Raw genomic sequence first — 26488 nt, 5'->3', positions numbered from 1 at the left:
TTCCAAGCAGAAAATGTATTTTAATTAGCTATTTTTCCTTTTTCCCCAAATTACTTTTCTTCTACTTCAGTTAAAAATTCTGATTGTTCAATAACACTCATGTTTTTTGCATAAGCTAAGCTGTGAAAATGATCTATAGCTATGACACTGAGCTGCGCATGAGAAAGCTGCTGCATCTGCACAGTTTGCTTGTTGTATTAACCATGACATTGTTTATATGACAGGACGTCATTTTGACCCTGCAAGAAAAGCTATCTATTAAGAGCATCGAGCACTTCTCTCTGATGCTCGAGCAGAGAGCTGAGGGATCTGCCAGCAAACTCATGCTCCTGCATGAGCAGGAGATGCTAACTCAGGTGAGACGGGTGCCATTAAACAGAGCGTCAGTACACAGTCCAAAGTGTATCTCTTTTATAAGTTAAAAATAAAGATGATAAAACAATCCTAGAAAAGAAATTGCAACACTTATATTTGTATTGATTTAACAAAATGTGTTCATTTGGTCAACTTCATAGTCTTTACACCAAACTAAGCTAAACATCTCCTGGCTCCACTTAAATATTTTACGTATAGCTATCAGAATGTTTTTGACCAAAGTCTTTGACAAAGACATATTTAACTTTTTCAAAAATGTTAAACTATTAATTAAATGACTGTAAATGTTACATAGTACCCTATTGTATTTTATTTTTTGCATGTAATGGATTTTTTCACATGTACTTATCTGAAAGTACAACAATGTACTTGGGGAAATAAGCACTTAATGACTAATAGGACCTTCCTTATCTTTGACTTGTCCTCTAGGTGACGCAGAGGCCAGGGTCCCACAAAATGAAGTGCTTTTTTCGGATCACTTTTGTCCCAAAGGATCCCGTAGACCTGCTTAGAAGAGATGCAGTAGCATTTGAGTACCTATATGTTCAGGTAAATATCAGGAGATACACATAATACATAATAATTAGATTGAATTAAACATTATTTATGTTATTTTAGACAATATTAGGGCCTTGTTTAAGCATGACGACAATTGTGACTGAAGTGTAACCTCTCCCTGTCTGTGTCTTCTCCAGAGCTGTAATGATGTGGTATTAGAGAGATTTGGGTCAGAGCTGAAATACGACATGGCTCTCCGTCTGGCTGCTCTGCAGATGTATATACTAACCATCAATACCAAACAGTCCCAGAAAGTTTCCCTGAAGTATATTGAGTAAGTAGATTGGGTTTTACATATGTTTTACTACATGTCATCTAATTGAAAGCCTATTTTGCTTCTACCAGCTGTAAATCACACTTAAACTTAAGCCCACTCAAACAATAAAATGATATAATGACCTCACAAGCACTGCTGCAACATCAAAAGATACATCTCTGGTTAGATGATCATTTTGACTGCACCCTATCCATAAACTCCCGCACCGCCTCTGGGTAAATCAATCACAGGAAAAGAATGATTAATTGACTGTTTGTCGTAGTGGATGAGTGACCTTTTTTTTCATTTTTGTTTTTGCGCATCTGCAGGAAGGAGTGGGGTCTGGCGCTGTTCCTGCCTCCCGCAGTGCTGTCTAGCATGAAAGAAAAAAACATCAAAAAAGCTCTCACTCACATCCTCAAGACCAACCAAAACCTGGTGCCGCCTGGTAAAAAGGTAGACTGTGCTTCTGCTTTCCTCTTTTTGTCTATTCTCTGCAAGTGTATGGCTATTCATCTTCCTCTTTTCCTTGCACCAGATCTGACTCTTGGCTTCCACCTAGTGGAGTATTAAATACTTGAAATAAATCATTCGGGGCTGTTGTGTAGATCAGACTGTGTTGCACTTTTTTTTAACCTAACTAATTTAAGCATTTTCAGCTTGTGCCTTATACTATTTATTTTTTACTCCATTCAGCTAACTGCTTTGCAAGCAAAGGTCCACTATCTAAAGTATCTCAGTGATTTGAGGCTTTATGGAGGACGCGTCTTTAAATCAACACTAGTCGTGAGTAAAACTTTCTTGTCACCTCTCACTGGTTTCACCCTTTTCCACATTGTGCTAATTTACATAACGGCAGTGGTAGTTACGGTGCCTCCTTCTTCCTCTTTACAGCAAGGCGAGAAGCACACAGAAGTAACTTTGCTGGTGGGGCCGAAATATGGCATCAGTCATGTGATTAACACCAAAACCAACTTGGTGGCTCTTCTGGCAGACTTTAGTCATGTCAACCGCATTGAGATGTACACAGAAGATGAAAACAGGGTTCGAGTGGAACTACATGTTCTGGATGTAAAGGTTAACAAAATTTCTGCCTCTTTAAAAGGAGAACAATATGTTGTTTCACAAATACTTTCTGCTTTAACCCTAACAACAGCAAGCCTGCTCTGCAGTCATTATAATCTAATTTTACCACCAACTAGTGCCATTTATTTTGTTCCCTTTGTCTGATTGTGTGCATCTTTCACAGCCCATCACTCTCCTAATGGAGTCTGTTGACGCAATGAATCTGGCCTGTTTGACTGCTGGCTACTACAGATTGCTGGTGGACTCTCGACGCTCCATCTTCAACGTGGCCAAAAACACCGACAGCATGGAAACAAGTATGCCTAAAACTGATCGCAAGATGACTCATCAGAATTGGGTGTTTTTATATAGACTTGTATCAAGTCTTGCTTCCTCTTTGCAGGTCACGCCACGAGAGCAAAGCAGAACTACCAACCCATTGAGTGTACATATAGTACACCCCACAAAGGAGGCGAGGACAGAAACAACCAGAGATGCAGCCAAGAATATTCTGACCAAGAGTGCGATTACCTCGATCGTGGCAGATGTGAAGGCCAGCCAGTCTACATAACTGAGATCCACCAACCCCAGCACTCAATTCACCATGCAGAGAGAGTGGAATGCTGCAGAGTCTCATGTTCCCAAACATATATGAATGTCCCGAGACCCAAACCCCAAGACTCCTCCAGAAGTGCAAAGGTGTCCTTCATTTTTGGAGACCCACCCTTGGACAGCGTAAACCCCCAAAATCTGGGCTACCAGAGACTGATGGATGAAGGCCCAGAGATTTTAGACAATCACAGCCCCATGTACAGACGTCTCGAGGATGACTATAGGATGATAGAGGATGGGTATCAGTACTCTACCAAAATCTTTGGTCCTACTGAGTGCATCGAGGAGCCACTGCTGCATGATATCTGCTACGCTGAGACAACAGATGACGCAGAGGACGAGGATGACATCAGCTGTGAGGAAGACATGGTGATGAGTGACATTGACAAGCCTACGTTGCTCTCGCTCTCAGGGTCCAGCGATGACATCATTGACTTGACCTCCCTCCCTCCCCCACCGGAGGGTAATGACGAGGAGGACAATGACGTACTGCTGCACTCTCTTAACATGGCCATTGCTGCTCCTCCTCCTGGTTTCAGGGACAGCTCTGATGAGGAGGAGCAGCAGGGGGCTGGGATAAGGGCCCATGGGGCCTGCAATGATATCCCAGTGTCCCTCATAGATTCAGTACCCACCCATGGAGCAGAGGGGCCCGGGAAGCCACTGGATGATGCAGTGGTATCCACCTTACAGGCACTCGAAGCCCTCGCTGCATCTGAGGAACAGAGTCCAGCACAGTCAGAGAGTAGCACAGGTTCTCCTTATACTATTGTAACATTCATCCATTAACATTACACATGTTCCAGCCATTCATTTTGATTTGTTGGTCTTTTTTTTTTTTTCAATAAAGCCCATTTTGTTCTATGTTTCCATTTGTGAGTATTTCTTCATTCATTTGAGAGAGAGAAAAGACATTTGTGTTCATTATTGTGTCAGTTTGAGATTCATTCCTGTTTTGTGGACCCATTTGTTTTCACAACTGCACAGTACACAGCGTGAAAGCTTTGTTGGTTATTAGAAATAACAGAAAATAGACGTCACCAAAATTATTGGTACCCTCAAATGTAAAGACGATTTTTTTTTAATCAGTCGAGATTGGCAAATATATCAATTTAAGTCAGCAGTTTCTTTTTTTGGCAGGAACTTTTTGCAGCCTTAACACTTCTCAGCAGTTAGTTTCGATTTCTGTTCCTGTTCTCTTAGGTTTCACAGGTGCTTTCCTTCAGTTGTTTATTTTATCTGTGGATGTTCAATCAGCTTACCATCAGGACTCTCAGCAGGCCGCTTTAGAACAACCTAATATTTCATTCTCTTTTATGTTTTACTTTTAGATGCATGTTTTTGAGCCATTATGCCTTCGAAAAGCCATGACCTGGGACTGAGACAGAGCTCTCTGATACTGCTACAGCTAATGTTTTGCTCCTAAAAGCCTCAATAATCTGCTTTTTTAAATTAGTGTCAACATAACTTGTCATGGTAGATGTAACAAAGCAGCCTCATATCAAATGTCTGCACTGGACCCTTTCCCATACCTCACAATGATGATGGTGCTTTTTTTTCTTTTAAAGCCTCATCTTTTCTTTTGTGAAAGCTGTAATTTACTTCCATTTGTCTAAAGGAAATCCCCTCGGAAACAGTATGACTCGGCATCACTTAGAAGCGTTTTAGCAAGTTCCATGTATTTAAGTTTCTCTTTCAGAAATGGGGCTTTCCTGGGTATTCTTCCGTGATCCCCCACTTTCAGTTAGAAAATCATTTACATTTGACCAGATACCATTTTACCTGGAAGACAGCTTGTGTGTATGTTAAGTTTTCTGTGGTTTCTCACCCACCATACAGACTACTCCTTCTGTTGAGTCGGTTTTCCACCTGCTGCCTGGTTCAGGGTGATTGGCTACAGTCCCATAGATCTTAAAGTTATTAATAATAATTCCAGCATGACATTAACCTGCTTGGAAACAGTCTGGTAGTCATTGCCTATACTGACACAGTTATTCGTGTCTCATCTGACCATTTTCAAAAGTGCTATAAAGCATCAAACTCTGAAAACACGTATATGCTTACAATATAAATATATTGCAGAATTCCAACAATTTAAATTTTTAAGGGGTATCAATAATTTTGTCATTTTTAAAAAATATTTTTAGAATTGTAAAAAAGCATTTTTCACATGACAAAAAAAATACATGCAGATGTGTATATTTTTATAATTCCAGTGCTGTTTTGGGATTAACTCATGTCTTTATTGTTTGAATGATTGATTGATTGACTGATGTGTGATTGATTGAATTGATTTATTTATTTTTTAATTTACTTTCTTACTTAGTTTTTAATTAGATGCATAATCAACACTTGAATATTTTAAAGACTCTTATGTGGAATGTTGTTGTGTAATGATTTATATTTATTACTAAATGTGTTATTCCCGAGTTAACATTAGCTATCATTTACACGGTAATTTACACTATCATCCGTATAATTATTTGTTACTCTCTTGCAGGCTTGTGATATATTCCATTTGCCTCAAATGAATTTCTTAATGAGGTTTTTGTCTTTCTTTTGTACACAGGTGTAGAAATATCGAGAGCATTTAGTCCGGATTCTTCTGATTCTGGCAATGAGACCAACTCCTCAGAGATGACAGAGAGCTCTGAGCTGGCCACTGCTCAGAGACACTCAGAGAACCACCTGAGAATGCATGTAGCCATGGCAGAAGGATACCACGCCATGAGTGAGGAAAAGACAGAGGTGAGTGCGCCCAGTGATGGTGGAGCAGGAGCTATGCAGTACAAACCCCAGGAGCAACAGGAGGAGGAGGCCAAATCCTCCTCTGTCACCTCCTCACAGATATTTCACTCGAATGGCGGCGAGATGGAGCCAGAGACAATGGAAATAAAATCCGTGAGTGAATACTTCACTAAGATGCACATTGGCTCTCTAATGAGCAGGCAGAGAGGAAAACAGAGAGAGACTGAGAGCAGAATCCAGGGAGAGTCCTGCGATTCTGACAAATCAAACACAGCGTCTCAAGACTCAGCGAAGGAGGAGCTCCCTCATCTTGTTGGGAAATATAACGCTTTCACTGTGAGAGATTCCTATTACATGAACCAACTTGATCTGGGGCGAACTCATTTTAAAGACAGGCATCAAAAATGGCACCAGAGAGTGCCTGGAAACAAAATGGCTGAGAATCTCGCTCCAGAATGTGTGAGTGACTCACAGGCTTCCCACGCAGACAGGTTGACAGCAAAGGGAGAGAAGCAGGACTTAGATGAAAGAAGCCAACAGTTAAATGCCCATCTCATCTCCCCATCCAAAGGGCCCGTCCCTGCACAGGGCGACGCTGCTTCACAGGATAATGAGCGGCAGCAAACGAAGCTTCCACAGTCGGAGCCAGATGTCTCACGGTTATATGAATACCACGTGAGCAAGCGCATGTCATCAATTCAAAGCGAAGGCATTCATTCTCTCCAAAGCTCGCAGTGTTCCTCAATAGATGCAGGCTGTAGCACAGGGAGCAGCAGCTGTGTCACCCCTATGGACTCTCCCCTTTGTGCCACAGACAATATGCATGTACTGTCCGAATCTTCGCTCAAGGGGCTGAGTTATGTCACTGCGGAGGAGAAGGCTTATGGGGCCCACGGGCAAGGGAAGGTCAGCCACCCCATGGACCCCACCCTGCTGAGGAAGATCCATGCAGCTACCAGTGCTGAGCCTGGGTTTGGAATTACACGGGACAGCAGTCACAGAATGCCCAAGATAAAAGAAACCACAGGTAAACTTAAACAGGAGGGTGAACCTCTAATCTGTAACCTGGTAAGATCAACATTTAAGACAGTTCATCAAAACAGGCAAATCTAAGGTTGAGAATTTGTTTGAAATCCTCAGGTTACACAAATTACCAAAATAACAAACAAAACTTTGCCTGACTTACTTTCAAGGCAGATGCCTATAGATAGATTTTGCTTTTGTGTCAATGATATCTTTTTCTACCCCTCATCTGTATAACCAGAAGGGAATCAAATTTTGCTTATAACACACACAGCACTAAGAGATTGCAATATATAAATGTAACAAGAAGCAGTCTTACCAGTGTCTGACAATACAGGACTTCTGGGTCACTGCAGGTTTTTAATAACTTTCCCCTAACATATTTGACAAAATAGTTCGCCTTTTACTGTGATGACACTCTTTGACTCTGCATATCCGCTCAACTGTGATGACAGTCTGCTTCATGTGCTGCAGTCATTGCTGAAATTATGGAGTCAGAACAAACTTGGGTGTCTTGACACCAAATTTCTGTGGGCATCTTTTCGGCAGTATTCACGTCAGTCCACTGGACAACACACATGCTGACATTGATGTAATTGTGATATTCCATAACAGCCCAAGATATCAGTCAGGATGATCTATTAAAAACTAAACTGGATAGTCCATAGGCCTTTAAAGGCTTTCCATGGAAATACATATGAGATTTTACAGTATTTTTTAATACAAACACTGATATCTGTGAACTGCTTGGTGTTATATGCACTTGCTGATTTTAATTTTCCTTTTAGACATTTATTATGGCTATGAGAACAACACACATAATCTATTTTGCCTGTACTTTGGACTGCAACATATAAAGATGTTTCAAAATTTAGGAAATTTGACAATCAGATCAATAAGCATAGCTACATACAAGCAGAGGATAAATATGTTGTTGTTTTTATGTGTTTGAAATTACTTGCCAATATACATTGCACTTTTTTCTTAAACGAACCACTCGACATATTGGGTATTAATCTTAATCGCATTCCGCTTGCAGTAATATTACAACTGATGCTACTCTTATATCTGTTGCTTCACATCGCTTTGTTGGCTTAGCTTACCGTAAAGATCGGAGACAAGGAGAAAGTATGAATACATCTATAAGTTATTGTCCTAAATGTTACCTCTTGACTTTCTGCACTTTGTACAGCTTCATCAAACAAGAAACAAAGTATTAATGTAAGCTAAGTTTTTCATGATTGCTCATAAGTACATTTTGTTGCCTTTGGACTGAGCTTGGTGAGCCAATTTCCTTGTCTCCAAAGTCTTTTGCAATGCTAAGCTAACTAGCTGTTATGATATTCTCATATGGACTAGATTGATAATATGTCTCTATAACATTTTCCATCAGTTACACCAGGATTAAGAGATTCCTTCTTAATTGTGCACTATATGTCTTTTCTATCACTGGAACCAATAATACAGTGAGACTGAAGAACATTGTGTTAATGTTAAGGTAGATGCTTAACAGTTCTCTTTGTTTTCCTACTACCCCTAGTGTAGCTTGCACACAGCTGAAGAAGGCTGGGAAAGAGTCATCTTTAGCTCTCTGTAATGAGACCAGTACCACCACCACAATCATGTCACCTTCATCATTACAAAGTAGCACAGAGCCCAAACGGCTAACACAGGCCAGCCCTGAGCCTGACCCACACACCCTGGCTTTTCCCTCAAGCGGATCTTCATGTGACCCAACAACAGGCAGCCTCCGGAAGCTGCGAAGGGTTCGGATGCTCAGGAGGAGCTGGAGTACCTTAATGCCAGGTTCCAGGAGCTTAGAAGTACTGTTTGAAAAGACCAAAGCCATACTTACAGGGAAGAATGATAGTCAGAATTTACAGTTTCAAGATCCCCCAAAAGAGCAGATGACATTTTCTGCCAAAACCTTACCCACGAGCTTGTCCCAAGGTTCAGTTGCCTGTAATTCAACTGGTGAACAGCTGCTAAGAGGAGCCTCTCTGTTGATGCCCGAGCAAACAGCACCGAGGCTGGATACAGGTGCATGGAAGTGCCGTGGGCCGTTCAGTCACTGCTTCCTCAGGAGAAAGTCGAATACTCATGCCGGTGATGAAGGTGGAGAGATAACCTCACATGATCTGCACTTTGACAGCTCAGTTTCTTTCTATGGCAAGGAAAACACTATCTTGAGAAACTACAAAGCTGAATGGAGCAAAATGGCCTCATATATGAAGAACATGAGCCTCAAAGATCGGCTTGCTCACATTAACTCAATGAAAGGAAAAACCTACAGCCTTCACACGGGGTTCGCACTTGCACGGAAGGATGCCTTAGAGATGATTGGTGTGTTGCGTTCAAGTGTAGGCCAGCCTTCCAGAATTGCCATGCCTGAGGTCAGCGAGGCTGACATGGAAACATTCGCCCAGCTGCTTCTCATGCAGGCCAAAGTGCTGAGCAGCGCCTGCAGTCAGATGGCGGTGGAGTACAGTAGCCCAGAAGAGCTGCTGCTCACGCTGACGCACAGCTTCCACACTCTGTGCTGCCTAACGCAAGCCTGCATGTCACTAGTAGAAGGCCTGAGCACCGACAGTGAACGGCGCGAGGTGGTAGCCAAGGTGGATGAGGTCGTCATGAACTACGTGTGTCTTCTGAAAGCTGCTGAGGCAGCTTCAGGAGGCTCCCCCGGTGACCAAAGTGTGAATGCATTGTCACATTATTCTGCCACCATGTCTGCTATTCTAAACACACTAACTCACTCACTGAACACACTGCTAAACAAAAAAACTGTTATTTTGTCTTGATTATTGATTTCAAAGCCATACATAAGAGACATGGGTTTAACAACCAATGTGAACTGCTGTGAAAAAAATTTAAAAAACTTGCCTTGTGTATACAGTATTTTATTATGTAAAGAAAATATATGATTATACGAATAATTAAAGTTTTAAATAGATTATATTAAGGCCTATATTAAAAAGCATATGACTCTCTTCTCAAATATATTATCTAATATTACTTCATAGGGATTATTTTCAGGATTTATTGGTTTTATTGACAGCTTAACATGTAGATTGACACAAACTTATTAGTATCTTGTTTATAACTTGTAAAAAAAGTACACAGCTGAAGAAATGCATACACTATATAAAGCTCTAAACAAATCGCTGCACAGGACAAGAGATGATAAAGCTGAAGTAACGCGTACAATATTTTCATTTGCTTGAGTCACTTAATTTAATGAATACTTTACACATAAACACTGAGAACTTTCCTGTTATTTTTGTCAATGTCATTAAAGAAATTAAAACTTTTTAAAAAGTATGAACTGTTTTGTTGTCTGTTTCTGTTTCACTCTGCTCGCTCACAGTTTTGGTCATTACCAATCTCTCGGCTACAAAAGTTTGTTACTGAAGTTTCATTCAATAAAGCGTCTTTATTTAGTTTCAAGTGTGTTCAATAATTAATTTTTTCTACTTTTCGCTCAAGCTTTAGTTGTGAAAGTGCTTTTTGCATTAAAGATGATGATGGCCTATTTCACTTACAGTACAGGGCTGGAAAGAATGTTTTTGCACAGCTTGAGAACGAGTCACTGTGCATTATGTGTATGCATCTGAGTAAAACGAAAAAGACAACAGCCAGCAGCTCAGTGAGGCTATAAGCATAAAGGTGCTTAAATGCCAACATAGTGAACTCCTGGTCAAAATTGACCTGATGATGCTCACTGATCACTTCGATTTAGGATGACATGCATGTTTATACTTGTTTTATGGCAAACAACCATCTAAACTTAAATTGCCAACCTAGTGAGCAATGAATTGAAAAAACATTAAACCAATCCATCTGTCCATCCATTGCTCAAACCATGTTCTAAACCACTTATCCAGCTCAGAGTGTTTACGCCAAACCATTTGAAATATACGGATATTTCCCAGGATACATGGAAATTTGAAAATGTTAGTTGTGCTTAAGGAAAATACAGATAATGATTGAAGTTGATCTCTGCTTCAAATGTTTAAAGCACTTCATCGGTAGTTCTCAAGACATTTTTCTATAAACCCAAATTTAACAAGAGGTATGCTGACCAACAGGAATACCTAGTATTGCTAGAATAGGTGTAGTAAATCACACCATTTCACTGTAAAGACAGACAGCTAAACAGTCTAGCTACTGTAAATCGGTAGGAACTGTACCTAAAACCACTGAACATATTTATTTATCTTAAATTTGGGTAGGTGAGACTGAATGTTAGTCATATAGTCACAGATAACAAAAAAAAAATATTCTGCTTGATGTTAAAATAACTTCACCACCATGTACAGTGGTAAAACCCAAACCACACCACAGGTTTCATTTTCCCCTAAAATTTAATGAGAAATGAAACTCTTCCTTTCACTGGTTTCAGTTGAATAATAACTTGTAACTCATCCAGCTGTGTTTTATAATACCATGGAATATCTGCCATACAACAAGAGTCAGAGTATTAAACTTGCTGTATCTTATTAAAGGCACCTCTTTACAGTAGCAATAGCATAAATGCACCAATAAGCCTTTTCACGATGTAGTAAAAGATGAAATATTTGGATGTTTGTGGTTTGTAAGAAAGTAGGAAGTGATGCCGGCTAATTCTACACACACTAGGCTAACACAGACACCTGTTACTTTCATCGACCACCTCAGGAATGTTTGTTAGTGTTATACTTCTTTCAGTACTCCATCGAACCAGACAAGACAAGTCAGAGCTGGACTCTTTTTTTTTGTTTTCTCACATAAACAATGTTTCTCCACCTGGTGAGTATGATTTTTATATACTCTATAGTATCAGAATTCATAAGCTGTCAAATGTAGTTTGGCTTAGAAGTGCTGTTAACTGTTGAGAAGTAGAAAATCAAATGCGAGAGAATGCTATTTCCTAATTGTACAGTAAAGTAAAGTATAATATGCTGGCCATGATTACTAAAGTTGCTGATTTTAGCGTCCCTTGTTATGATTTGCATTTATAATGTGCTGTTACAGTATTATTAGATTTCTACTAGCAAACCTTTCTCATGTTTCCGTGCAGATGTGTGTGGCACTGCTCACCCTGTGGTCTTGTCTCCCTATTTTGGCAACTGGCATCTATTATCCGAAAACTCTGCCATGTGATGTTAACGAGATCAACAATGGGAGTGAAGTGAAGGTGGACTGCACTGAGAGAAGCCTCAAAAAAATCCCCCATGGAATCCCGAGAGACACAACAAACCTGACGCTCACCATCAACCATATTCCGAGTTTAAACTCCACCTCCTTTTACGGTTTGGAGAACTTGACTGAGATTGACATGAGGTGCAACTGTGTGCCCATCAAAATCGGACCCAAGGACAAGATGTGCCTGAAGAGTGTGACAATTGAGGAAAATACTTTCAGCAGACTGAGCAATCTGCGAGCGCTGTATCTAGATGGCAATCAGCTCTACAGTATACCTAAAGGCCTGCCTTCAAATCTGATCCTTCTGAGCTTGGAAGTGAATCATATTTATTATCTTTCTAAAGCAAACCTCTCTGAGCTTAGATATGTTGAGGTGCTTTACCTTGGTCAAAACTGCTATTTTCGTAACCCCTGCAATGATTCCTATGATATAGAAGACGATGCATTTTTACAGTTTAACAATTTAAAATTGCTATCTCTTAAATCAAATAACTTGTCTTTCATTCCACATCAGCTACCCACTACTCTGAAGGAGCTGTATCTCTATAACAATAACATTCAAGAAGTCACTGATGAAGACTTTAAAAATTTAACTAATCTTGAGATTCTAGACATTAGCGGAAACTGCCCCCGGTGTTACAACGCTCCTTTTCCATGTAGCCCATGTCCAAATAACGCACCATTGAAAATCAGCAAGACAGCTTTTAAAATGCTGACCAAACTAAAAACATTACGGCTGCATAGCAACTCCCTTACAAGTGTGCCTTCTGAATGGTTTGACACCACAACTGAGCTCAGAGTGCTGGACCTCTCATCAAACTTTTTAGCAAGGGAGCTAGAAATCACTGCTTTCCCCAAATTCCTGGGTAAACTAGAAGAACTTGACCTTTCATTCAACTACGAGCTTCAGAAGTACCCTCAAACGCTAAGACTGAGTTGCAGTTTCTCCTCTCTGAAGTCTCTCAAAATTTTCAGAATGAAAGGTTATGTGTTTCAGCAGTTAACTACAGAGAGTATCGCTCATTTAAAACCTCTACCGAACCTGGAGGTTGTAGATTTGGGTACAAACTTCATTAAAATGACAAAGCTTAGTATTCTGATGGAATTGAAAAGCTTTAAAATAATCAGCCTGTCTGACAACAAAATATCGTCTCCCTCTGATGGCCAAATTGAACTTGGTTTGTCCGGAGGAGAAACCTCGGACTGGTCTCCGATGTCTTCCGCTGCTGAGTACCAAAACAAAGACGTGAGAGAGATTCATTATTTCAGATATGATGAGTATGCACGAAGCTGCAAATACAAGGACAAGGAACTTGGAGTTATTACATCCTTCGTCAAAAAAGAATGCAGTCAGTTTGGCAAAACCCTGGACGTCAGCAGAAACAATATATTCTTCCTGCATTCACGATTTTTAAACCTTACAGAGCTAAGATGCCTCAATCTGTCTGGAAATGCAATGAGTCAAAGTCTGAATGGTTCTGAATTTACTTACCTGGCTAATTTACAATATCTGGACTTCTCATGGAACCGTTTGGACCTGCTATACTCTACCGCGTTCCAAGAGCTGAAAAATCTGGTCATCTTGGATATAAGTAACAACAACCACTATTTTGAATCAGAAGGTCTGACTCACATGCTTAATTTCACTAGGCATTTAAAAAACCTCAAGGTACTCCTGATGAATCACAACAAGATCTCTACTTCCACTAACACAGAGCTGGAGAGTCAATCCCTAGAAAGGTTAGAGTTCAGAGATAACCGGTTAGATGTACTGTGGCGAGATGGGAACACCAGATATGTCAACTATTTTAAGAATTTAGTTAATCTGACTGTCCTTGACATCTCTCATAACAACCTCCCTTTTATCCCATCGGACGTATTCAGTGGTCTACCAGAGAAGCTATCTGAGCTGTATATCAAAAATAACAAACTAAAATCCTTTAACTGGAAGAAACTGCAACTTCTACACTCATTGCGAGTCTTGGATCTCAGTGGAAACAGCTTGACTACTGTTCCAGATGTGTTATCAAACTGCACCACATCTCTTGAGAAACTAATTTTACACAAAAACCAAATCCTAAAGCTTACACCAGATTTCCTCAAGGGTGCCTACCACTTGAAATATCTAGACCTGAGTTCTAATCACATCCAGTACATTGAAAAATCCAGCCTTCCAGATGATGTTCTTAATCATATGGACATGTTACTTCTGCACCAAAACAGATTCTTGTGCACTTGCAATGCCACCTGGTTTGTCACATGGCTCAACAGGACTACAGTAACCATACCTAGATTGGGCACGGATGTTACCTGCGTTGCCCCAGGGGCACAAAGAGGTCGTCCAGTCATCTCAGTGGACCTTTTGGCCTGCCAGCACCACTACCTGTCAATCATCCTCTCCACCCTAATGACTTCCCTCGTCCTCATCTTGGTCACGCTGTCCATCTCCAGCCATCTCTTCATGTGGGATGTCTGGTACATCTACCATTTCTGCAGGGCCAAGCTCAAAGGCTACCGCCGCCTGTATTCCCAGAGCGCTGTTTACGATGCCTTTGTGATCTATGATAAGGAGGATCCAGCAGTATCAGAGTGGGTGACGAAGGAAATGTGCGCTCATCTTGAGGAGTGTGGAGACCGCCGACTGACGCTTTGTCTTGAGGACCGGGATTGGATGCCCGGATGCCCCCTGATTGACAACCTCTCTCAAAGCATCCACAGGAGCAAGAGGACTGTGTTTATTCTCACCAAAAAATACATCAAAGGGGGAAACTTCAAGACGGCGTTCTACATGGCTCACCAAAGGCTAATGGATGAAAAAAATGATGTTATAGTGCTTATATTCTTAGAGAAAGTGCCCTGCAATTCAAAGTACTTGAGATTACGAAAGAGGCTGTATAAGAGGTCTGTGCTAGAGTGGCCAACAAATCCTCAAGCCCAGCCATACTTTTGGTTCAGCCTGAGGAGTGTATTAGCAACCGAAGGTCACAAACAATACAACAATCTCTTCAAAGAGACACTGTAAAGAGAACAATATGCTGGAAAATGCAGTTTCTTCTCTCTAGATTGCTTTAAATGTACTCCTGTATATGAATTATTATATGTGAATACTGAACTGTTGTAATGGGAGCAGTTTTATTACTAATGAAATATTAATAATTAATGATGTGCTAATTTTAAACTCTGTATTCAAATTATTTGGGAAATTCATTGCCACTCTTTGCGATGCCAGTGGGGGATTCTCAGACTCAGTTGGCAATGAAATGCAACATACCATGAAAGAAGGAAATGAAACAGACATATTTGTTCAATTCACACGCTGCTCCCCCCCACAGCTCATTCTGCTGTGTACAACAGTCCCCTTCCTTATTTTGATGGGTGTATGTGAGCGTGCAGAGATGTTTAAACGGCTAATTCGACTTGATGATATACAAGACATGCACCTTATAGATTTTTAGCAACTTGTTGGGGGGTTTTTTTGGTTTTGGGTTTTGTTTTTTTGTTTTTTGTCTTTTAACCACTACCACTTATTTTTAAATGGTAGAGGAGAAAATCTGAATTCAAGATTGTCATTCAGGGATTAATACAGTACAGGCGCAATGGTAAGTTACTGAGTGTGTGTATAGTTACTTTTAACTTACTTATCAGAATAATCTGATTTTCTGCATTCTGATGTTATCTTTGATGATTTTGTCATTTTATGATTTTGTGCCAAAACTTTGTATAGATATATCTGACTCCAAAAACCCAGACTGATCATTTTATTGTGTTTTGCTTTTAAATCTGTTTTGCTTGTTTGGAAATGTGTTGACATATTCAATTAAAAGGTATAATAAAACTTGCCAGCCAATGTGTAGAAAAACATCATGGCATCATTATCGGCATTTTATTTAACTTGTTTTAGAAATCAGCACTTGGCGATCTTGAGAACACAAGCTATGAAGCCACACTTTATCTTAAACTGTCAAAGATACATTTAGCAGTCAAGACTTTCTTTTCGGTAGCACTTTATAATAATGTCACACTATTAAGCATTATTACGGTGTTAGTAAAGTATTAGCAAGTGCTTAATTCATCATTTATACATCACTGCTCTTCCTTAGTATGCCGATGCAGATATGTTTATCCATCTGTTACTGTTACGCCATGTACAGCTATCACTGCTGGACATGGTGAAATCATGTACAGCTATAATTGCTACTACATAGCTGCTAATAGTAATCATAATCAAAGTAGTGATAATATACCTGTATTTATAAATGGCATAACAGGAGAACTGATGCTATATAAATGATGAATTAACCACTTGGTAAAACCTTAGTAATACCTTAATAATGCTTAATAATGTTACATTATTTTAAAGTGATGCCCCTTTTTTTAGGTATTTCAATTCAATAAATTGCACAGGTATAATGAAGACATGGGACAAATGTATTTAGAAAATTTATGGGATATTGTATGTCACTTATCACTAAGTATGTGACGTGCTCCCATGAAAAGTACTTTAACAACAACCTGAAAGATTTTTGATATCTCCTATTTTTAAAATTATTTCTAGGCTGGTAATTGTACATTTTACATGTATCGTTTTACATTTCATACCCCTTACTTGCTGTTTTGATAAGTAAAAGAAAGAACAAGATTTTTTTTTTCTCACTAGACTTCCAACCTACTGCCACATGCTGCAAATAGGACAGGTTTACAATTTTTTCAAGATTGCCTTACAATCTCATTGTCTTTTCCCTAGCTGATATTTTAACATGTCAAAACAGGAAAAGCAGTGGTGTAATAAATAACTGTGATAACATTAATAAGGGCTCTATTCGGTTTAGGTATATACAGTTTAAGTCAGTAGACAAAAAAGTTTCACAAAAAGTTTGGAAACCAGTAATGCACAGAAAAAATTACATCGATTTTTATCCATTAATATGTCACATAAGGAGTGAATAGAGTGAAGTCGAGGAGAAGTGCTCACTGCATCACAGGAAGGCCCACAGATGTCCGAGCCTGGTAGGGATGAGGGAATGAATTTGGGTCAACCTTTAACAACTGTCAGTAGATATATTAACAATGTAATATTAATACACTTTGCTTTTTGGGAAGTCTCGTAATCCATTACATGAAAATGAGTTATGAAGTTGCATATTTATTGCAAATTTAAAAAATTTTAATTTATCAATCTGAGACTTTTAGTCACATCTAAAATATAAGCTTTAAGCCGATTCTAAAAGCAAACCTAATCTGCAGACCAATATCACTGTATTTTGTGAACCCCTAATTGACATGATAAAAGTGTTATAGTAATATAATATATAACATTATATATAGTACAAATAGTGTTCTTTTATCTATTTTTTTTTACCACAATAATCATGAAAAAGTGTTATAATTTTGTAGAAGCCCTTTTATAAGCTTAAGGTTATTTCATTCAACTGATTCCATCATTTTTCCACAGATTACCAAATGCTGGATGCTGTTGTTCTATCTGTGTTACCATCATGAGATCCTGCCGGCTGCATTTACACCTACCTGGATGACACGGCAGTTCCCTTGTGATGTTATATCCAACAAAACATCAAATACAGTCAAATTTGACTGTAAAGGCCGCCATCTAGAGGAAGTACCAGAAGGGATAACCAGTAATGCCACACATCTCGACTTATCAGAAAATTTTATTAAGAGTATTAAAGATGAATCATTTTCTAAACTGACAAATCTGACTCAGCTCAATCTCAACTGGGCAAACAAATCCAAGGACGGTTATGGATGCAGACTGTTGAACATTCCTGCAAATGCTTTCAAAAATCTCACAAAAATCAAGCAACTGGAACTGAGCGGCAACTGTCTGACTGAAATTCCACGCAATCTCCCCCACAGTGTGGAAAAACTTGACCTAAACATTAACAAGATTAGTTTGGATAAATTGAACAACAGTTTTATTGGCTTAAAAAACATAACAAACCTGTTACTATCTAAAAACTGCTACTTCTGGAATCCCTGTGGGAAGTCTGTTGCTATTATGGAAAAACCCTTTCAAATACTGGACAAACTGCAGGTTCTTGACTTGTCTTACAACAACTTAACACACATTCCTAAAGGACTACCCCAGTCAATTACAATTTTAGGTCTGGATTCCAACAAAATAGAGAACATATCTAAAGATGATTTCCAGGGGTTGCTAAATTTAAAGGTTCTTGATATAAAAGGCAACTGTCCAAGATGTCACAATGCTCGGTACCCTTGTGTTCCTTGCCCTAATGGTTCTATTCACATACATCCTGATGCATTTCAAAGACTGACACAGCTGGAGATACTGGACCTGGGAGGAAACTCACTAAATTACCTTAAGCCCTCTTGGTTTCAAAGTCTAAAGAATCTTAAAGTATTATATCTGGCATTTAATTTTTTACTAAAATCTATAACTGGTGAGGAACCATCTTTTGAGGCATTTAGTTATCTTCACAGGCTAGAAAAACTTGACCTGTCGTTCAATTATGCTCTCGGATTGTACCCAGAAAAAATAACACTTTCAAAAGACTTTTCACAGCTCAGGTCACTGAAAACTTTGCATTTGGAGGCTTTGGTATTCCAGAGTATTGGACCAGACACACTCACACCTCTGTACAATCTAAAAAATCTATCTGCTTTGAATTTAGGTACTAACTTCATTATTTACAGCAACTCTACTTTATTCAGCCATTTCTCCCACGTAAAAATGATATATCTCTCAGAAAACAGGTTATATCCCACAACAATAGAAAGTCCACCAACTCTAACAGACAGATACAACCAGAATTCAGACCTTTCTATTTCATTTTCCATAACAGCTACTCCAAAAGACTTTAGCTACGAGATATCGGACAGGCTAATAAAGCAAGAGTGCTTTGACTCTGGACGAGTGCTCATCCTCAGCTCAAATAATCTGTTCTTCATTTCTCCAAAGCTATTTGAGGGATATGGAAATATTTCATGTCTCAACCTCTCCAGAAATGGATTTTCACAGGCACTTAATGGCACAGAGTTCAAGATGTTGCCTAATCTGACATATCTGGACTTATCTTTCAATAAGGTCGATATGGCCTATAACAACGCCTTCAAAGAACTAAAGAAATTACAAGTACTAGACCTCAGTTACAATCCACACTACTTTAAAGCATTTGGGGTAACGCTCAATTTAAATTTTACACAAAATCTACCTGTGCTAAGAGTCCTTAATATGAGTCATAATGAGATTTCCACACTGACAACAAAAGAGATGTATAGCAAATCATTAGCAGAACTTATATTTGCACAAAATCATCTAGGGAAACTTTGGAAAGACAGGGATAGCTCATACAAGAAACTTTTCACTAATCTCTCTAATTTGACAATTTTAGATATATCCTTTAATGGCATTGCAAAGATTCCAGATGATGTTTATGAATATTTGCCACATAACCTCACCACACTGCGCATAAGTCATAACTCACTCAGTGATGTTAATTGGGACAAACTGCCTTTCCATCAACTTCAAATTTTGGACCTAAGTTACAATTCTCTGTCTACTTTAACAACTATTAACTCAAACATCACACAAACTTTGACTTTCCTTGACCTGAGTCATAATCACATTTTCCATGCAGACAATTGTTTTTTAAAGAGTCTAAAAAGCCTCACGACTCTAAGCCTGAGTAACAACAAATTGACTATTGTCAATGAAACTACCTTCAAATCAGGACCTGCAAACCTGACTCTGTTCCTACAAGGAAATCCATTTGAGTGTACTTGTGATTCCATAGACTTTATTTTATGGATTGAACAGAATGATGTAAAGATCCCAAGACTGACCACTCAGGTGACATGTAACACACCAGTGAACCAGAGGAACAAAATACTGATAAGTTTTAACATTAGTCAGTGTGTAAATGCGAAAAAGGCAAAGCTGATCTACGCTCTAACTTCTATCATTATTCTTTTCATGATTGTTTCAACAGTTGCTCACTTATTTTACTGGGATGCTTCCTATGTCCTACACTATATGAAAGCTAAGCTGAAAGGGTACAGATCCTTGAACTCGCCAGATACTATTTATGATGTCTTTGTGACATATGATACAAAAGACCCACACGTCTCTGAGTGGGTGATGAGCAATCTGCGGGTGCAACTGGAGGAAGAGGGAGACAAGATACATCCACTGTGTCTGGAAGAGAGGGACTGGCCCCCAGGAGTCCCACTGGTGGACAACCTCACCCAGAGCATCCAGTACAGTCGCAAGACTCTGTTTGTCTTAACAAAGGGCTACGTTAAGACTGGTGCTTTCAAGCTAGCAATGTATCTGGCCCACCAAAGACTGCTGGATGAAAATGTGGATGTGATAGTACTGCTAATGCTGGAGCCTGTCCTGCAGCATTCTCACTTTCTGCGCTTGAGGAAGCGACTGTGCGAGAGCAGTGTTGTAGAGTGGCCGCGTACAGCAGCCGCAGAGCCCTGGTTTTGGCAAAACCTGAGAACTGTCATAAGAGTAGATAATCAAGTGATGTACAACAAGACCTATTCAAAATACTTCAACACCAAATGAAGAAGGATAATAACATGAGCTTGTTATATAACCAGTGCTTTTATATATCATTTCTTGTTTGGTCTTTTTAAAGTGTTTCTTCTTTGACTGAACTGTTTTTAAGAACTAATTTTCTTATAGTTGTTGAGTTATTGACTTATTCAAAATGCTTCACCACCAAGTGAAGAAGGATAATCATCACTTATCTGCCTGGGACTGATTTGTAATTCTAGTCTGCAGACAATAACATGGTCCTGCTTTAAAATCACTGTTCTTTAGAGCAATGCTTATTTGGTTCTTTTAAACGATTTCTTCTTTGTCCGAATCTAATAAGAAAACAATAAAAACCAAATTTTCTTATATTTGCTGAGAAAGCATAATAAATCTTGTGTAATCTGTCTGCAGTGCATTAATAAAAAAATAAAATAAAATAAAATGTGTGGCATTTTGCAGATGTAGATTTTATACTCTAGTCTCTGGTTTCTATGTTAGAAAACATCTGTGCTGAGTGACACCAGTACCAGGTTTAACAGTTAACAAAAGAGAAATTTAGTACAAAAGTGACAGATCCTAAATTGCAGTCCATTATTAAAAATCCATATCGACACAGTATGTGTAATATAACTTGCATGCTTTCATCTGTTATTTCACATTTGGAAATTTTTGAGATTGTCCGTAAGGTGGTGCAAGTGACACAGTTTTAATACAGTGCATTTTGCAAATTAGCCCTAAATTCAGTGTCCCACTCAAAAATAAATCAGTGTGTGAGGCCATATATTACTAATGTCATATTAATGTCTAAGAAATATGTCATTTTTAAACTCCATATTACTTCACATAATCTGAAGAACTGACTGGCACTATCCACTGTTGCTGTGTTTACTGGCATTCCAGTGTTCATCTTGGCTGACAAATAAACTGGCATTTTTGAAGGAGGGAAATGAAAAAGATGCAGTTCTTCAATTAACGGGCTACTTCCCTCACACAGCTTATCATGTAGTTTTAACAGGGTGTTTCTTTTTTATTTGTCTTGAAGGGAACAAACAGGGTCATCTGTAACGAAATCATTAATAAAAGACAAGAAACTTTCAAGTCTTACAATTGAGAAAAAAAATTGAAGCACACTAGCATAATTTTGCAAATTGTCATTCAGGGATCAATATAGTGGAGAAAAAATGGTGAGTTTTATTTTGTTTCTGTTCTTTATATTAACTTACATTTTTACATTTTATTAAATTTCTGATTACCTTTATATGCTATAATTTCTTTTATCTGTATTATTTTTGATTATTTTTCTAGTTTCAGGATTTTGGTGACAAAATGTTTCATAGATTTATTTGATTCTAAAAACCTGTACAGTTGACTTAATTTACTTTGGAAATGGCCTTTGGTATTTGGGTTTTTTTGGTATTTGGTATTTGTTGGACAATTACATTAAAATGTACATTAAAAATTACTCACAAATTACACAAACTGTTCAGTAATTTTAATATTTAATATTTTTCCCAAGTGTGACAAAAAACAGGAACAGTCTTTCCAGCTACAATTTGATTTACGATTTATTGGCACCTGCTGGGTAGAAGTGATGCCATACTTACATACAATTTTCTTCAAGCTTACTTTGTAACATCAATGGGCCTCATTCACTTACACTATATATCCACAAATCTTTTATTCCACTGTATTTTTTGTGATTAAACCTGTTTGCACTTGAACAGCTTTAAAACTGCCCAACAGCAAGCGTTCAAACAAATGAGTTGTTGTTTTCTTTTGGCCATCCAGATCTCCAAATCATCATGAGCCAAAAAAGAAATGCCTTTTATCACAGTTAAATAAATAACAATTAAAAATAAACTGCATATAATGAATGTGGAATGCGAGTCGGCTTCATATTTTATTTCAAACAAATACTATAATATATAATAGGCATCTTATTTTATCTTATCAATATGTTTTCTCTCAAAACATCTCTGTAGTTCTTGGATGTCATGACTTACAGTCTAATTGGGCCAAGAACATCTTTTGCTGCAGTGAGTGTATAATCTGGGGCTCACAGATCAAAATATTAGTCTGAACCTTGAAGTAATTTAGAAAGGCACAAACTCAACAAAATTAGAGCAAGAACCCAAACAAGCAGACAAGACTCTATGACCAAGGACTAGGTAAAGGAGGGAGGGTAAACTAGGCTAAAGAAGCAGCAGCCATTTGCTGCTACTGTACTGCTTGAGGGCTGAGTGGAAGGGAGAAATATGGAGAGGCCACAAAACAACAAACAGGACAAGAGAAAATACTGAGAAAGAGTAGAGACAAACTTTATGCATGCAGAAATGCAAGGCTAATAAATAAATGGGAAGTGAAAACAATGTAATCAAGGAGAAGCGCTAGTATGGCACGAGGGGTCCTGGAGTAGCTTAACTGATTCAGGGTCAGTCCAAATAATATGACCAAAAACAAAAGCTTTAAATTATTTCAGTTAACTGATTTCATCAATTTTTCACAGATTACCAAATGCTGGATGCTGTTGTTCTGTCTGTGTTGCCATGATGAGGTCCAGCTGGCTGCACATAAACCCTTCTGGATGACACGGCAGTTTCCTTGTGATGTCATATCCAACAATGCTTCAAATACGGTCAAATTTGACTGTAAAGGCCGCCATCTAGAGGAAGTACCAAAAGGTATAACTAGGGGAGACCGGGGATAGTTGTAACATTTCTGACATTTCTGTCTGTAAATTGGAGCTCTTTTAAGGTAGTGGATTCAAAATGTAATGCAAAGTATTTACATGTCTCTGCTATTAAATAGTGCAGCTATTTTCTCTGCAGCACAATTACCCATTGCATGGTATGGCCTCAAGCACAAAGAGTGAAATGTTACAATTAACCCCATAGTCTGGGTTAGTTGTAACATATCCTGGGGTAAAATGTAACACAAAGAAATAAGGGTACTAACAAAACATTAACATGTAATCTTTGTTTATTCAACACATGAATGCACTTAGAGCCATTAATGTAGCTGTGTGTGTGTGTGTGACAGAATGCAGAAATCTAGCTTGAAATCTAATGAGAATTCAGAAGTTTCTATGTCACCATTCGTAAAACTCACTCCAAAAGACTCAATTTATGAAGTACTACACAGGAATACAAAGCAAGAATGCGCCAATTCTGGACGAGTGCTCATCCTCAGCTCAAATAATCTGTTCTTCATTTCTCCAAAGCAGTTTGTGGGCTATGGAAATATTTCATGTCTCAACCTCTCAGGAAATGGATTTTCACAGGCACTTAATGGCACAGAGTTCAAGATGTTGCCTAATCTGACATATCTGGACTTATCCTTCAATAGGGTTGATCTGGCCTATAACAACGCCTTCAAAGAACTAAAGAAATTACAAGTACTAGACCTCAGTTACAATTCACACTACTTTGAAGCATTTGGGGTAACGCTTAATTTAAATTTTACACAAAATCTACCTGTGCTAAGAGTCCTTAATATGAGTCATAACGAGATTTCCACACTGACAACAAAAGAGATGTATAGCAAATCATTAGCAGAACTTATATTTGCACAAAATCATCTAGGGAAACTTTGGAAAGACAGGGATAGCACATACAAGAAACTTTTCACTAATCTCTCTAATTTGACAATTTTAGATATATCCTTTAATGGCATTGCAAAGATTCCAGATGATGTTTATGAATATTTGCCACATAACCTCACCACACTGCGCATAAGTCATAACTCACTCAGTGATGTTAATTGGGACAAACTGCCTTTCCATCAACTTCAAATTTTGGACCTAAGTTACAATTCTCTGTCTACTTTAACAACTATTAACTCAAACATCACACAAACTTTGACTTTCCTTGACCTGAGTCATAATCACATTTTCCATGCAGACAATTGTTTTTTAAAGAGTCTAAAAAGCCTCACGACTCTAAGCCTGAGTAACAACAAATTGACTATTGTCAATGAAACTACCTTCAAATCAGGACCTGCAAACCTGACTCTGTTCCTACAAGGAAATCCATTCGAGTGTACTTGTGATTTGTTAGACTTCGTTTTGTGGATTGAACAGAGTGATGTAAAGATCCCAAGACTGACCACTCAGGTGACATGTAACACACCAGTGAACTTAAAGGGACAAGGATTGATACATTTTAGCATTCATCAGTGTATAAATCCCAGTCAGGCAAAGCAGATCTACACTCTAACAACTTCTATCATTATTCTTTTCATGGTTGTTTCAACAGTTGCTCACTTATTTTACTGGGATGCTTCCTATGTTCTACACTATATGAAAGCTAAGCTGAAAGGGTACAGATCCTTGAACTCGCCAGATACTATTTATGATGTCTTTGTGACATATGATACAAAAGACCCACAGGTCTCTGAGTGGGTGATGAGCAATCTGCGGGTGCAACTGGAGGAAGAGGGAGACAAGATACATCCACTGTGTCTGGAAGAGAGGGACTGGCCCCCAGGAGTCCCACTGGTGGACAACCTCACCCAGAGCATCCAGTACAGTCGCAAGACTCTGTTTGTCTTAACAAAGGGCTACGTTAAGACCGGTGCTTTCAAGCTAGCAATGTATCTGGCCCACCAAAGACTGCTGGATGAAAATGTGGATGTGATAGTACTGCTAATGCTGGAGCCTGTCCTGCAGCATTCTCACTTTCTGCGCTTGAGGAAGCGACTGTGCGAGAGCAGTGTTGTAGAGTGGCCGCGTACAGCAGCCGCAGAGCCCTGGTTTTGGCAAAACCTGAGAACTGTCATAAGAGTCGACAATCAAGTGATGTACAACAAGACCTATTCAAAATACTTCACCACCAAGTGAAGAAGGATAATAACGTGTTTGTTTTAAAACACGTGTGTTATATATAATTTCGAGTTTGGTTTTAAAGTGTTTCTTCTTTGACTGAACTGTTTTTAAGAACTGGTTTCCTTATAGTTGCCAAGACAGCATAATGAATTTTTGTAATGTGTGTGAAGTACATTAATAAATGAAACCATATAAAAATGTGAGGCAATTTCTGAATGTAAATGTTACAGTCTACACTCTCGTTTCAACCTTAGAAAAGATCTGTGCTGAGGGACACCATTACCAGCTTCAACAGTTCCACAAAAGATCAATTTCGAGCAAAATTGACACATCCTAAACTTTACTCCATCACAGAGTTTCCCAGAATCCACACAGTATGACTGGTTAGAACTAGCATGTTCTGTGTTTGCCTGCTATTAAATTATCCACGTGGTGGCAGCAGTGATGCAGTTGCAGCTTGCAAATTAACCCTAAAGTCAATATCCCACACAGAAACAAATCAGTTTGTCAGTAGATATATTAACAATGCAATATTAATACACTTTGTTTTTTTGGAAGTCTCGTAATCCATTACATGAAAATGAGTTATGAAGTTGCATATTTATTGCAAATTTAAAAAATTGTAATTTATCAAGCTGAGACTTTTAGTCACATTTACTCCATCGTAACGATGCCTGAATGGTGCTGGTGTTACAGGCCCCACTATGATGGGCGCGTAGCCAGATTACGATCCTGTAAAACAGGAGAGAAAGTGAGCACAGGAGACACGCTGCCGTTCGCCTGGTCAGTCTTGCCAGAATTTATTCATACAACACAAGCATATCTGCTCCACTCTTTCGTTAACTCAATTTCACAATAACTGCTCATTCCCTCACATGGCTTGTTTTCCACCAGTACATTTCAATATTAGTCCACACTACTGGCATAAAACAACAAAGGGTTTAAATGAATGAAACAAATGAAAACTACGCCTCTTTTCCCATAAATGAGATAAACAAAATAATTCACATCATCATGGTAATGTCTCATCATAGAAAGGAAACTCTACTTTCAACATTACTGCACTACTTTCCTTGCCAGCATTTTTGTTGGCCGTACTCTTATTAGCGCTCTCGCTTCATATGTCCTTTTCAGACCAGTTAGATTCTAACACTGAAACAGCAAGTTTACACATGACTTCAGGCGAGCTCAGAACACTTTACACACGCGTTATACAAAACATTTGTCATGAACACAAAGCTACAAGTTTATCAGGAACTGTAAACCTAACTGGGTTGGTGCTTCTTATTATTATATGGAGTATTATACGCAGTTGCAA

At 38.7% G+C, this 26488-nt stretch overlaps 4 protein-coding genes across 9 annotated transcripts in view; all 4 read left to right on the top strand.

Moving 5' to 3' along the window:
* Positions 1-9919, top strand: part of LOC101484711 (FERM and PDZ domain-containing protein 4) — a 37302-nt gene extending 27383 nt beyond the window's left edge. For 4 of the 5 annotated variants that reach the window (XM_076874941.1, XM_004557841.5, XM_004557842.5 and 1 more), the window contains exons 8-17: positions 225-356; positions 805-924; positions 1071-1207; positions 1519-1645; positions 1886-1975; positions 2084-2266; positions 2439-2571; positions 2658-3620; positions 5436-6641; positions 8183-9919. In XM_076874941.1, coding sequence (XP_076731056.1) covers positions 225-356; positions 805-924; positions 1071-1207; positions 1519-1645; positions 1886-1975; positions 2084-2266; positions 2439-2571; positions 2658-3620; positions 5436-6641; positions 8183-9438 — 4347 coding nt within the window. In that variant the 3' untranslated portion in view covers positions 9439-9919. The remainder of the gene's footprint in view (positions 1-224; positions 357-804; positions 925-1070; positions 1208-1518; positions 1646-1885; positions 1976-2083; positions 2267-2438; positions 2572-2657; positions 3621-5435; positions 6642-8182) is intronic. The other variant, XM_014409007.3, reaches the window with a different exon arrangement.
* A 147-nt stretch (positions 9920-10066) lies between these two features.
* On the top strand, positions 10067-14844 carry LOC143412965 (toll-like receptor 7). Its single transcript, XM_076874943.1, has 2 exons — positions 10067-11425; positions 11697-14844. Exons 1-2 carry the CDS (start codon positions 11411-11413, stop codon positions 14841-14843), a joined length of 3162 nt encoding a protein of 1053 aa, XP_076731058.1. The 5' UTR covers positions 10067-11410; the 3' UTR covers position 14844.
* A 489-nt stretch (positions 14845-15333) lies between these two features.
* Positions 15334-23349, top strand: LOC143412344 (toll-like receptor 8). Of its 2 annotated transcripts, XR_013093499.1 has the most exons (3): positions 15334-15420; positions 17274-21532; positions 22855-23349. XR_013093499.1 is itself a non-coding variant. In XM_076874944.1 (2 exons), the coding sequence occupies exons 1-2, from the start codon at positions 15418-15420 to the stop codon at positions 20373-20375; spliced, it is 3105 nt and encodes a 1034-aa protein (XP_076731059.1). In that variant the 5' UTR covers positions 15334-15417; the 3' UTR covers positions 20376-22276. The 2 variants fall into 2 exon arrangements, 1 of the variants encoding a protein (XP_076731059.1); XM_076874944.1 differs by lacking the exon at positions 22855-23349 and having other exon boundaries at positions 17274-22276.
* Positions 23344-25289, top strand: LOC101478789 (toll-like receptor 8). The gene has a single exon (XM_076874945.1). It carries the CDS (start codon positions 23389-23391, stop codon positions 25183-25185), a length of 1797 nt encoding a protein of 598 aa, XP_076731060.1. The 5' UTR covers positions 23344-23388; the 3' UTR covers positions 25186-25289.
* Positions 25290-26488: the final 1199 nt, after the last annotated feature.

This window comes from Maylandia zebra, linkage group LG16 (genome assembly GCF_041146795.1).
Source record: "Maylandia zebra isolate NMK-2024a linkage group LG16, Mzebra_GT3a, whole genome shotgun sequence".
NCBI lineage: Eukaryota > Metazoa > Chordata > Actinopteri > Cichliformes > Cichlidae > Maylandia > Maylandia zebra.
This window is presented reverse-complemented; position numbering and strand designations above follow the sequence as displayed.